We start from the raw sequence: 13,787 nt of genomic DNA, 5'->3' as shown, positions 1-13,787 counted from the left end.
AAATTGTTGGAACATGTTCAAACAACGACAAAATCACAGAGATATTTGGGCAGTTACTTTCAAAATATATATATAAGTTCAAACATGTTCAAACTTTCATTTTTAATTGTTTGAACAATTTAGAACTATTTTGATAGAAATGTTCGTTTATATAAAATACCTCAAATTTATTAGAAATGTTATCTGAAAACCCTCTCGATGACTTGGAATTGACTCTACACTAACAGCAATAACATGTTTGTATGAAACGTCACATGCCCTTCACGTGACAGCTCAAAGTTCGATGTCTAAAGGTGAGTACCTTTGAGTCTAGACGGTAACACACAAACCGAGACATTTCCGTGAGTGCATACAAGACTTTTGTTGCTGCCGGGAATCTGCAGCATTGGGGAAACATGTGGCGGCTCACGCTCTCCGTACTTTTGGCCTGGAGCATCAGGACGGCTCTGTCCCAGCTAGAGTGTGAACAGGTAGGAACCAGACATGGACGGTGTTGTAACGTACTATTCATTCCCATTTCTCACAAATCTTCTCATCCTTTTAGTGGTTAGTTGTTGGCCTGTGGAATATTCAGAGTGGTAGAGATAGGCAATGTGATCTTACACTTTCAGGTGGACAGCTGCTCCTGCGAAATGACTGACGGTTCTGGGAGAATCGAACTGCAGTCTCTGGCTCATGCCAACAACTTGTACAGGATCGACCATTCCATTTTCACCTTCCTGTACTCTCCGTGTGAAGGTAAAAACCAAACAAGATGAGGTGAACATACATATAATGATTCATCAAACATTCAAACCCACTCACGAAATCAGTCAGGATGCTCATTGCACAAAAGCGTGATCACAACAAACAAATAAAGTAAAATCTTAAAGGAAAAATATATATTGAGGCTTTTTAATGACATAACACATCATGCTAATCATTGAAAAACAACGTACATAATATGATCAACGGAAATTTCGGCACTTTCGTCGCGACCTACTGAAATACGTAGCCGTGGTTCTCATCCAATGAATGTTCAGTCACAGCAAACGGGCCTTCACTGTAAAGGAAAATGTTTAAGCTTTCCAATAATATATACTCGTAATAGAATCAACTGATAAAACTGATAACGGAGAAATGATTGATCGAATTCAAGTTTCTGATTTTTTGTGTTGAGTGTATTTTCAAGCTGATGGTGTAAGGTGGGTTGTTTATCCTCCAGCTATGCACAACGCTACCGGCGAGTGTAACGACGGTACGTCGGTCTGCCAGCTGTTCAGGGCGGGCGGGCAGGGGTACAACTACGGCAGAGCTGACACGGCAAGGTTTTCCGTTGACCCAGACACAAAACAAGTCAGAATCAGCTACAGCCACATGGCGAACAACATAACAAGGTAAGGAAACGGAAATTTCATCATCAAAAGCATAATCATGTTTCCCTTTCCATGCTATCTTATGGAATATCCTTTTGTTTCTAGGTGACAAGAAAAAAAGAAGGCAAAACAAAATCCCTGCGTTAATAGATTAAAGAGTCGACTGGTCAAGAGGTAAAAACTGTAAAATTGCTGTTTGTTTGGGTTTACGCGGCTTGTCGAAACTAGCTAGATTAAGAAGATAACCTACGTATAATACTATTTATCAATTATATCCAGTTATTAATGATCTATACGGAGCAATAATTGTAATCTTTATTTCGTTGAAAATCTTTCCACTTTTAACCTTCAAAGGAATGTGTGTGAAATATACGAAATATCACGTTACAGTATGCGTAACGTTTTTTTAAGTGTGAGGTCCATTTCTCTTACAGATGTTGATCTGATGTCAATCACTCTTTGTGACCAATAGCACGAATCACAAAACGTACTTGAAACGATTTGGTAACGACGTACTGCTACATTCCTAGGATCTCGAACGTGAATCTCGTCTGTGACCCTGGTCAGAGGGAGAAGGCCTTATTCGAGTTTGAGTGGGCCGAGCCCCTCCTGCTTGTGAGTTGTTTACTACATTACGTGTATCATGTCAAGACATTACAACAAACAATGTTGAGATATATGTGTTATCTATTCCTGTTAGATGTATCGTTATCATCTACCCATGCTATGTATATCTATCTACCTATCTCTCCTCTCTCTGTCTGTCGGCCTCTCTTTCTCTACGTGTGTCTATCAAGAGAAACATGATCTTCCCTCCTAAACCACTTCTCGACACCCACACCCCCCCTCATTGTTGTTTCTCACATGTTTTCAGAACTTCAAGCTGACAAGCGTGTGCGCATGCCCAGGCGGATGTCTGGCCCCTCCCGTCAGCTGCGCCATGAAAGACTCCTGCACCTGTGAGATGAGTGACGGGTCAGGTGAGATCAACCTGCACCCCCTGGACAACCCCTGGGCGCCTCTCAGGTCTAGCCACTTTCAACCAGACCTGGGCCGCAACTTCACCTACTACTACAACCCCTGCTCTGGATTCTCCTTCGGTAAGGGGTTTGACCTTACAATTTTACAGATATGGACAGAAACTTCGAATTCTACGTTCCCTGTTCTACTCCAAATTCCCTGAACACCACCGACACATATCACCTTAATTCTGTTTCCGCCAATGTAAAATCATTTTACTCTTCTTGAGGTGGCACACATTATCTGTCATGACCTGCTACCAATTCATCGTCAGGATCTATCGGAAATAGGTACTTTCTTTTACCTGATTGTGCTTTTTCGTGTATTAAAGTATTTCTCTGTATTCAGTCTGTATATCGGTGTTATCTCTTTTCGTGCAGCCAACACGGTATGCACCAACGTCTCCACCTGCCAGGTAGACACGGCGGCTCAGCTCTTCTACGTCCTTGGTGACGTGGCTCCGCAGCCTATCGCTGATGTAGATCAAGAGGACGGAAGCGTCATCTTGCACTACGAATACACAGGTCAGTTTCCTCTTCTAGCGTCCTTCTGGGAGGTTATTATTTGACTTAAAAGCTAGCCGGTCAAGTGGCAGAGTATCGTCAAATAATCTAAAGCAAAAAAAACCCATCGTCATGTCTTCAAATTAAGTCGAGATATCGGGAGCGTAGTTGTAGAATGGCACATAGAAGGTTTAACAATTGCAAAACGCCGCATTTGACAACATGATGACAAAATGTGGCTTCATAAGATACTGAGATACATTGCCACTTGGTAGGCTAGAGTACACACCGATCTCCCTGACCGTCGCTAGAAGAGGAAATTGTGACGACCTACCACCGCTCACTGCTTTGCTGCAGCCATTTTGATGACTTAGTTTGTACCTCGTGATGCTGCTCGGCTCAGCTGGCTGTCCTATAAGGCCAAACTGCCTATTACTAGTGTTCATAGACAACATCGGCACGCTAGGTGATTTGGACCTTACCTGTCCTTCCTTCTGTTCAAGGAGATACTCGACTTTAAAAAGTTGCTTTTCCACAATCACTAGTACTGTAAAAACCTCCGATAATTAGCCACAGTTAGATGTCGCGATTGCAAGATACGTACACATTTGACAACATGCCCTGTCTGGACAAAGGTTTTCCCTTTTACACTGCAGAAAGAGACACTGGTCGCCATTTTCACCTCCATTTGATGTGTGACCCTGAGCAGCATGTCCCAGAATTCACAGAGTTGGGCGAACCGGCCGAAAACTACTACGTCATGACCCTGAAGTCCAAATGCGCATGCCCGGGACTGTGCAAAGATGACCCGATAGCTCGCAAAGCTCGTTACTTGAAATGGAAGGCCTTTCACCCCGACTAACTTCTTACCACAGTGACACCCAGAAGTGATCTTACTATCGTGCCGTTGCCATGACACAGTGATATGTAGTATAGTCAAACCTGCGCATTCAACCGCAACTGTATCATCAGATTTTAACCTCCTTGGTATATATCAGTCAACGCATTGGTATTAGCAACCACATTTCATTAACATCATAACTTCTGCTATTGTTCGATTAATTTTGCCTACGATATCTAAATAAACGTCTTTCATCATTCTATTTTCTGTCTTAATTTGCATCTTCACTGAGTTCACAGTTGTTTCGTTTTGTTTGTTTGTTTGTTTATTTACGTGTCAACTTTACATTGATTGGAACATGACTTTGGTCTTTAATTTGCCGTAACCTACCACCGGACGGCAACTCCATTGACCGTATGGCGCTATTTTAAACCGTTGACTGCGCACTCGTCCGCGCATGCGCATCTCGTTGTCAACATGAAGTCGTAGCTGTTCTGCAGACGAGTTCCGGTGAAGGCGAACTTCGGGTTGGTAGCCGCGATGTCGCACACGAGGGTCAAGTTGTAAGACATCCCGCTCTGTTTGTCTGCAGATGTGAAGAGAAAGCGTCACGAAACACGTACTTGTGCGTATAGATATATTGCAATTACAGGTCCTGTTGTTCCGTAAAGTCTAGCCCTTCAATTTATCAGTTCACAAGCATCAACAAGTTATTTAGTCAACAAATTAACTAGAGGTCGACGACATCTCCATTAAATATTTTGAGCTTTTGTAAATTTTATGCGAATGACTTAAACATTAACATAATCTATGTATGTCGGTGTTCATTATCAATTTACTTACACATGTCACAGTATGAAATTATCGTCATTTACCACTTGGATATCAAGTCGTATCAATTATGCAAGTCGTATCAATTATGCAAAGGAATGAAAATTTGTTGCTCCCCTTTTCAGTTATCCTCTTAAAGGGGCTCAAACCTATGTCACTTTTTATACGCTACTGAAGCCTCTTGGGACCCAGTCACATTCAACGTACTCGCTGAAAGTACTATTCGTGTTTGTAATACAGTAGTCGCCAAGTAATCCTACCTGAGTACGCGATAATGAGCCTCCCCTCGTCCGGTGTGAAGGCGTCAGGCTGGACGGTGCCCAGTGCTGTGTAGCGCTGCGCCACGTGGTTATATGCACAGCCCGACACGTTCATGCACGCCTCCAAACCTGACAAACATAGACATAAAACATGGCTTTGACTTCCGAGAGTAATCACACTTTGAGCATTCAGTATTAGCGGAGCACCACAAAGTCCACATAACAGAGTAACAGAGTATACCGCTGGACGGAAAATGACGGTTAGGGCAGACTAAATCTGGATTCCAGTACGAGAGTGCTAAGTTTGGCTTCTTTATCGATATTACGTTTTACAATATGCGCATTTATCTTTTGACTTTACATTTACGATCTAGCCTCAAATAGCAATGTCTTCATTTGAGGAAATTTGTAACACAACGCTAGCGGCTCAACCATCCTCCGTATGTGAAATGGAGTCGGGTCTGCTACAAAACATTGCGAACTCTAGCAAACTTTGGCTGTTCTGAATCTTTAATTCACTCCTGACGCCGTCTATCCGTGCATACCGATTGTAAGACCGCTGCAAGGGTTGTAGTAAAACGTGTATTCCACCCCTGACGTTGTGGCCACATCCTTGAAGGCAGCTGCCGGGTTGTCCAGGGCATGCAGGCTGACCGTCCCGGAGCCGTCACTCATCTTACAGCTGCAGCTGTCGTCAGCGGTGCAGGTGCGGGCTGGGAACATACAGGACCCAGCGCATGCGCACACGCTCTTCATCGTGACAGACTGAATGGAAAATATTGGTCGTTGGCAAAGTACAGTTACACACTTCACGTCCCATAGAAACACGCATTGTTCTGTTTCTTGTACTAAAACACTAGTAAATATGTTACCCGACGTGCCCAAATTATGCATTCTTTTGCTGCCATTTCTAAAACACATCGTGGAATGTCAAATATCATCAAACCGCACCAAAGTTGCAATCTGAAATTATTCCGTGAAAGGCCGTGGGAATATATTTCGACACAACAGGAACGGTTGCTAGTTTATGTCCAGGAATGAGCCCAGATGTACCTAGCTAAGGGAACGCTTTTATAAGAGAGGGGCAACATCCTGAAATAGGCAACAGTTGCCCCAATGCTTTGTACTTTGCAATACCATCACACCTACCAGGTGGCTCTCGCTCAACGACGGATTTTCAAACACGGGTTCCACGCGGGCAGAGGGGTCACAGGTCAAGGTCACTTTCGCCGTCCTGTTGTGAGAGAAGATACGGAGTTGACGTACATCATTTTATTTGATTTTCCCACAGATTTTTCAATTTTCGAATGGCGTTTTTTTACAGGGGCTCATTGATAAGTAGTGGAATGTTGTGCATTTGCTCGCACATGTTCGCTCGAAGCTGGTGTGTTACGCCTAATGGCGGTTATACCGGCTATATAGATACAGATACAGATGTTTACCTATCACATTTTTGTTATTTCACATACTGTTTTTAAATTCATTCAGGAGTAAAAATTCATCAATTCATATGAGCCGTGGGTGACCTCAATAAGCTTTTTCATCTAACGTTAGTCCCTCTTATACTACTAATGTCCGAATAATATGGAACGATATTACATATACATGACAATCACCCAGAGAGTTGTTAGTCACAATACAAGGTCACCTACTTCGCCTCGTCCTGAAGATTGTGGTACTCCAAAATGACGTCACCGTCTTCATCGGTTATAAAGACCCCGGACAGTGCCGACCCTAAGTTGACAAACGTGTCGCCCTGTTTCAGACAAACCGCGGCGCCCTTACAGGCGTCCGATATGTTGGCACCAACTCCTGCAGGATAGAGGGGTTGCTATTGTTTTTTTACCTCCTTGAAAAATATGGTGGTATAATTTTGGGTGTGTCTGTGTGTGTGTGTGTGTGTGTGTGTCTATGTGTCCACAAATCTGTAGTCAGTATTATATAACTTAAGAACCTCTGAATGAATTGTGATGGTATTTGGTATGTGGGTAATGACATGGGAACACGGTAGTAACGGTAGTGACGGTACCATGACTCACCTACACACGGGTTGTACTACACGGTACCATAGCTTACCTACACACGGGCTGTAGTACACGGTACCATAGCTTACCTACACACGGGCTGTAGTACACGGTACCATAGCTTACCTACACACGGGCTGTAGTACACGGTACCATAGCTTACCTACACACGGGTTGTAGTACACGATACCATAGCTTACCTACACACGGGCTGTAGTACACGGTACCATAGCGTACCTACACGTGGGCTGTAGTACACGTTATTGGCGGTACCATTGGTTGTAGTACATGGTACCATAGCTTACCTACACACGGGTTGTAGTACACGATACCATAGCTTACCTACACACGGGCTGTAGTACACGGTACCATAGCGTACCTACACGTGGGCTGTAGTACACGTTATTGGCGGTACCATTGGTTGTAGTACATGGTACCATAGTGTACCTACACGCGGGCTGTAGTACACGTTATTGGCGGCACCATGACTCACCTACACACGGGTTGTAGTACACGATTCCATCGGGTACCGTGATCTCCCAGGGTTTCTCAGGGCGGCTGAAGGTGTGCAGGTTCAGATTCCCAGTGCCATCGTCCATCGTGCACGTGCACCGATCAACCTAACAGGGTGGAGCATGATGAGAAGCACAACAATAGTATCGCGCAAAACCAAAAGTTTTATATATGGTACACACAACGGAGGGGACTAGAAACCCAGGCATAGATGAATTATCTTAGGATAATAGCTGTAGTAACGTTACGTATCAGCACATAAATATTACCTTATTTTAGTTGTAAATCAGTGGTGTCTCAGATGTCTAGCATCAATGCCAATCAATCAATCAATCGATCAATCAATCAGTTCAGTAGTTCAGGATAGAGGAGAACCTGACGTTAAATGTATAAGTAAACAGTGCAGACCTTACACCATGTTATGTTTAGATTCATTTCCTTTTGAATTGACAGTTTTTGGTGTATGTCCATTGAGCTATTATATGAGGCAAGTTAATGATTATTCCTAACATCTGACTTTAGTTGACCCCAGATCAGTTTGTCCCCCAGGTGCGTCCAAATTGTTTGTTCTGGCGGTGGGAGTGGAGGGGTCAAAGGGGGTCATTTGGCGGATGTTTGTCCACGTGGCAAGTTGTTCGGGTTTCATTTGATAAACTACTTCGTTTGGACACACACATACATGCACGTATGTACATAAGATATTGTTGGGTATGCGTGGACTCGGATCGATTTGAGAACCCGGCCAATGTTGAAAATCAGCAAAACGGCGCTCCTAGAAGGCCTGCAGAGAGGCTTTTATTAGTTTTAAACTAAAACTTTTTAACTTGTGTCAGTTTACGTTCATTTGTCAGTTTCTGAGTTGTGCAACCAGACAGGTAGATTGAAGCAAAACTGTAAGAACATTTTGAAGCTAATGCAGTCGTGAAGAAGTGGTAGCCTCACCTGTTTACACTGCGCATGCCTGGCACAGACTTCTGCAGAGGTCAGGGAAAAGACATACCTGCATGGTGGGGGGGGGGGGGGTAAAAAGCTTAAAGATGGGGCATCAATAATCACAGTTTTGTTCCCTGCTTTGTACAGAAACAATCCTAACATGTATGGCAATCAACCAGAGAGAAGAAGACGGTAAATTAGAACATTTATGAATTTTTAGTTTTATTTGTTCTTATTAGAAACATGGTTTTCACATAACACATAAGAAACGGTGTAGTAGTTACCTAGTTGAGCGATCAGGGTCGGTGCCGTGCGACAGGAACACCGGCTGCGTGGCCTGCTCGTCACACGTGACGTAAACCTCGCTCTCAAGGGAGAAACCCGACTTGTACTGCATGGTAGGGGAAGCAGGTGCAAGGACATTTAAAAAAAACTAACGCAGAATGCAAGACAGATTTTAAATAATGCCATCGAATAAACAGTTTCCTCAACACCCAATTGTAGCTTACGGAGTTGATGTTTTTCACTCATCTCAAAAGCCGTTAATGACTGTAATACATAACGGTCGCCCCCTGATAACTCACCTTGAAGGCCACAGTAGTGCTGTTGATAACCGTGATAGCGTCCGGCTGTACGATCCCCAGGGGTTCGGTGTTGTCTGCAGGGTCGTCCTTCATGTTCGCACACAGGCTGACGTCATGGCAACTGCTGCCCTGGTGGGAACATACAGGCCGTGTACTTAATGTACTACATATACGTATATCGGCTCCGCGTCTGAGGTGTAGCCAAAAGACACAGGTAAAACCACAACTTTCTACCAAGTCGTCACGGTGGAGTTAACGTTATATGTGATATTTGTAAAATGCTGTCAATATAATTCAGACTTAGCCTGGTCCACGGCGTGGGCAATTTTAGTGGACAAAAAGAAAACACTTACCAAATCCAGGTGAATTTATCTACGTAGAATCTTTACATATTTGGTATTAATGGAGACAGTAGTTTTCCGCAAATTAAAGATTATCGACGTGTAACGAGTGATGCAGCACTGGTACTCGCTCCGCGTATGAAAAACACAGCTTTTCGGCCGCTGTATCTAAAACACCCACCTGGTCGAACCCAAAGCACGGGTTGTACCAGAACGTGTTTCCCTCAAAGCCCGTCTTGAAGGCGAAGCCGCCGTCCGTGTTAGCCAAGCTGTGCAGGCTCACCACCGTGCCGTTATCCAGCTTACAGGAGCAGGCGTCGACCTTCTGGCACAACTGTGCGCCCGCCCCCCGGACGCCCGTTAGCAAGACTAGCAGGGTACAGGCGAGTAGAGAGGCCGCCATGTCGAAGATGTGAGAACGCTAACGGTGCCTTGTTGTAACGGGCGGGTAGACTTGTGACATGTAGAGGGCAATGGCCTTTTGTACGAGCAAACATCAACTCACCTTGGACTATACCATTTCAAGAATACCAAAAGGGGAAATTTTAACAAAGACCTGTGCATGGTAATGCCTCTATAGCCTGTGTATGTCCAAAGTGAGCGACAAGACACCGGTATGCTGATTTAAATTTGTTTTTAGATAACTGTGTAAAAACCCAAAGAGGCGAGTATGCCGCTCCTGGGATTAGAACCCGCGCCAATCCCGATCCGCACGGCTTGGGAATTCAACGCGCCAACCACTAGGCTAAAAGGTCCGGACCCGTTAGATTGGTCAGTTAGTGGAGGTTGATCCCCATTGTTACAACTGTCTCCATTTTGTTTCCTTCCATTTGCTTCTTCTTTTTATATTTTGCAGAGGGGTGAAAAACTAATGACTGATATGTTTGTAAAGATCAGCTCCACGAAAAGCTAAGATCTTTTTCAACCTGCACGACGACGCTGGCAACGAAGCCATCGACCTAACCTAGTAGTATAGTGTGTGCGTTCTGGGTGTATCATACCTGGCAGGTCTTGACTGTACTTTCAACAGGCAACAAAGAAATTCAAAGATTTCCAACAGAAAACAAGGACCCTGGAACTTTATCTCAAGAGTTTATCCCAGATTGAAGTTCCCGCCTCTGCAGCGTCATTGCCTTCGCCGTAGGCAGAAGGGTATATTTTTAGTCGGGATTTGTGGAGTGATGGTGTTGGCGATATAACTCTTGATGCCATGAACGGATGTTGGTGATTTTTGGTAGGTAAGTTTCTGTTGGGGAGACGAAGGTCATTTTCGAAGATGGGTCTTCTGGGGGGGATTCTACGGTACTACAGTGATCATTTTTTATCTAAATTTTGGAGGAGGATAACTCAAACCAGGGTTTGGTGGACCTTGATTGTTTTGGGCAGGTAGGAACGATTAGTGGTGATTAACATAATTAGATGCATTCTATGCAAATCAGGTCCTCATTTTGCATGATTAATGAGGAAAAGTTGAAATTCCCTTTCAATGTGCTATTTTTTATGACGACCTATATACGAGGACACCTATATACGAGGATACATATAGACAGTGTCAGGCTTTGGGTCAGCATGCATGTGGGCAGTGTTTTTCACAATGGCGCTTCAAGACATATGAACTGAGAACTGTAACATAGAGAGGAAAACTGATGGATATATCGATTATGTAAATAAGGACATAATTTGTTTAATTGATGAGAAAATGCTATGATCCCAAAGTTGTAAATGACGGTAATTTGATACTTGCATTCGGAAGTTAAATTAAGGTGAACATCATCATACATTAAGTATGCAATCCATAACATAAACACCTTTCAAACACATCTTTCATACAAGTTAACACCATTCGCCGAGGGTATGGGATCGCCGAACTCTAGTTCTAAATTGATTGTGACTGTTCAATCTAGTGAGGGTTTGTTCCCTTCATTTGGCGCGAAAATGACCGGGTGGTTCGCTGCAGAAGTAACGAAATATACAGTATCCTTCTTGGCGAAGGTAACAAACATGTGCGGACTGTCGAGGTCGTGGGTGTATATAATGGGGCGTGTTAAGGTTCTGCATTTGGGCAGTGGTGCGTGTACATATAGATCTAGACTTATACTAAAGTGGTCTAGTTGGGGGAAATCTCGCTTCTGGGTCAAAATACTGGAGGTTGAAATCCGGGTCTACCCGCCGGGGTTAACCACGATATGCCGTGCTCCTGACCAGCAGGGGTGCAGTCTTTTGGAGGGAGCGTTGTTCCCGTAAGTTAAGGGGAACCTTCTTGACCTCAACACCTACCTCCCACTCATACTCGATTTCTCACATACGTCAATGACCCGTTGACGTCATCAAGGCCAGGCAAGGTGTGGTGGAAACGAAGCCACGTTGCTGCAGGACATGTACCCACAGACGGCAACATGTTGGGCCGAATGATGTTAGACTGATGGATAACATCGTAGGGTGCACGTGTACCTGATGCGACCGTGCGAAACAAATAAATTTAGCTCATTTTGTAATTGGCGGTTTTATTCGTACGACAATTTATCAAAAACTTTTACAGCGAAGATGCGCTAGTTTCACGAAGGGCGCTATGTGACCTTAATTTACAGAAACCTTTAATTGGGATGAGGATATGACCATTTTGGGATATCAATTTCTCCTTCCGTCGAATTCGAAATGCATTTTTCAAAAGGAGGTGAGGGGACACGCGCAATTGGCTGTGGCCCTTAAAGCCCCTGTCACACTTGTGCGAATATACAAGCCTGTATGAGTTGCGTATTAACATGTTTTTGGTCAAGGTTGAAGTTTCAGCCAAAGAAGTCATTTCCTTGGTCGATAACTAGGCTGCACAACGGTGGGTCAACGCAGAAAACAACTTCTTCCCCGCAAACTTTTCTTAAACCTAAGAAATATTAATACGCAACTCATGCGCACTTGAATATACGCACAAGTGTGACAGGGGCTTTAGAAAAGACCATATCGTGTTGGGCTGTGTCATGGGTGCTGACTTCAGCAAGCCCAGAGGAGACTGAAGATATTTTGGACACCGCGAGCATCAACTCCTTTAGACTAAAAACCTTTGCTAACACATAAATAATAATGTCAGATAGAAACAGTTCTATATTGTTCGGTTTGCCTGCTTATTAGTCTTTAAATAGATGTAATTGATTGATTAATTGATTGATTAAACGCTTGCCATATTAGGAGGTACAAGGCGCGCCATGTACTAGCCTGAAGTGGTGGTTCGCCCACGCGCATACCATACCACTCGTTACAAATCGCTGGATTGTTTACTAGTTTATTTACTATGTCGACGTCGCTACATGCACTACTACCGACATGCAAGCGAAACCAGTCTAGCTTATACATAGAAGACACCTGGTCATCTTTTATGATGCTGTCTCCTAAACCACGCAGATTAAACCTTTTGGACACTCTTGGGTCAGTTACCGCGGAACCCGGTCTTTCTCACGGGGACAGGGTGCGCCTCCTTGCCGACAACCTGGCTGGCGTGTTCGACACGGATTTGAACGGGCCCGACAAGGAAGTGGAAGATCTCTTGAAGCAGGCACCACCACGTGCGATGTCCAAACGGAGTGACAAGCACATGTCCGGGGACAGCTTGCGGCTTCAAAACAGAACGGACTATGCTGAAATGACAACACAAACAGAGCAAGACGTACTAATTTCCGAAATGATTAATAGACTTTAACTCGATGACGACGACTGCAGGCACGACGTGACGTTCAGAAAGGTTTCAGCCACGAACAAAGCTGAGAACAGGACACAGACTGACTAACACGAGAATCTGACACGACGAGGTTTGGATAACTTCTGCCGGCCATGCTACTTCATGGTGGTCAGATCTACTGACGCCATTCGACGTCCGTACTTTGTGTAGGTGTGTGTGTGTGCAGGTGTACAGGCAGTGCAACATCGTCATTCGGTGCAGGGCTGCACAAAACATGGAAAAAAAATCTGCAAAAACTCATGCGACGTTCGTTTGTCCTTGATATTCAAGGAAGTTCAGGGTTCCTTGTGGGAATGACCGCATAGACAAGCGTATCTTCTTATCATGCAGAATAGTCTGGGCTCGCGAAATCAAGAAGTACCATTCCACCCACCCACGCTCCAGCGCGCACTGGAAGCGGACAGTACCGGCTTTTCATCGGACCTGCCCACCGTCGGCTTGGAGGACGCGTTCTACTGTACACCTCCTACTCTACAGTCGATGGTAGTGGACAGCAATCTCTGACACCGTTCTTGCATATGCAAGCAGAAAACACACCCCGGGCTGTGCAGACACCAAAGGAGGAACTTGTTCATCGCGACAACCCAGTCATATATCGTAAAGAGGAGTGATTTTATATTATCATCATGTTACTTTTCTGACACTCAATACCAGCTTTCTAAATTGAGATACTTACGACTTGGTAATCTTTTCACCTGCTTTTTTTTTGTTCATTGATTGGCCTGCCAACCAGAGGGATCATACTCTCCAAGCAGAGGAGTGGGTCCGGATGGTTTTTGACGTGTTTTAGGCGTTTTTGTCGGGCTTTTTATACTTTGTCAAGTTTTTTTTTGTCTCACCAACTCAAAACCT

At 44.3% G+C, this 13,787-nt stretch overlaps 2 protein-coding genes across 2 annotated transcripts; one reads left to right on the top strand and one right to left on the bottom strand.

Moving 5' to 3' along the window:
- Positions 1-189: 189 nt before the first annotated feature.
- Positions 190-3,981, top strand: LOC136430689 (uncharacterized). The gene is made up of 7 exons (XM_066421493.1): positions 190-470; positions 612-738; positions 1,205-1,376; positions 1,886-1,970; positions 2,230-2,455; positions 2,756-2,899; positions 3,535-3,981. The coding sequence occupies exons 1-7, from the start codon at positions 396-398 to the stop codon at positions 3,738-3,740; spliced, it is 1,035 nt and encodes a 344-aa protein (XP_066277590.1). The 5' UTR covers positions 190-395; the 3' UTR covers positions 3,741-3,981.
- LOC136430688 (uncharacterized) lies at positions 3,840-9,677 on the bottom strand. Its single transcript, XM_066421492.1, has 10 exons — positions 9,387-9,677; positions 8,865-8,993; positions 8,565-8,671; positions 8,290-8,347; positions 7,328-7,454; positions 6,463-6,622; positions 5,960-6,044; positions 5,356-5,575; positions 4,811-4,939; positions 3,840-4,305 (listed from the first exon to the last, which is right to left on the bottom strand). The coding sequence occupies exons 1-10, from the start codon at positions 9,606-9,608 to the stop codon at positions 4,142-4,144; spliced, it is 1,401 nt and encodes a 466-aa protein (XP_066277589.1). The 5' UTR covers positions 9,609-9,677; the 3' UTR covers positions 3,840-4,141.
- Between the last annotated feature and the right edge of the window lie 4,110 nt (positions 9,678-13,787).

This window comes from Branchiostoma lanceolatum, chromosome 3 (genome assembly GCF_035083965.1).
Source record: "Branchiostoma lanceolatum isolate klBraLanc5 chromosome 3, klBraLanc5.hap2, whole genome shotgun sequence".
NCBI classification, from domain to species: Eukaryota; Metazoa; Chordata; class Leptocardii; order Amphioxiformes; family Branchiostomatidae; genus Branchiostoma; species Branchiostoma lanceolatum.
This window is presented reverse-complemented; position numbering and strand designations above follow the sequence as displayed.

Excerpts from the sequence above, each read along its gene's own strand:
- LOC136430689 (XM_066421493.1), top strand. The coding sequence starts at position 396 with ATGTGGCGGCTCACGCTCTCCGTACTTTTGGCCTGGAGCATCAGGACG. Across the intron at positions 471-611 it reads CCCAGCTAGAGTGTGAACAG|GTGGACAGCTGCTCCTGCGA; the intron begins GTAGGAACCAGA and ends TTACACTTTCAG. Across the intron at positions 1,377-1,885 it reads ATGGCGAACAACATAACAAG|GATCTCGAACGTGAATCTCG; the intron begins GTAAGGAAACGG and ends CTACATTCCTAG.
- LOC136430688 (XM_066421492.1), bottom strand. The coding sequence starts at position 9,608 with ATGGCGGCCTCTCTACTCGCCTGTACCCTGCTAGTCTTGCTAACGGGC. Across the intron at positions 4,940-5,355 it reads TTGCAGCGGTCTTACAATCG|GTTTGGAGGCGTGCATGAAC; the intron begins GTATGCACGGAT and ends TATGTTTGTCAG. Across the intron at positions 4,306-4,810 it reads GCTCATTATCGCGTACTCAG|ACAAACAGAGCGGGATGTCT; the intron begins GTAGGATTACTT and ends TCACATCTGCAG.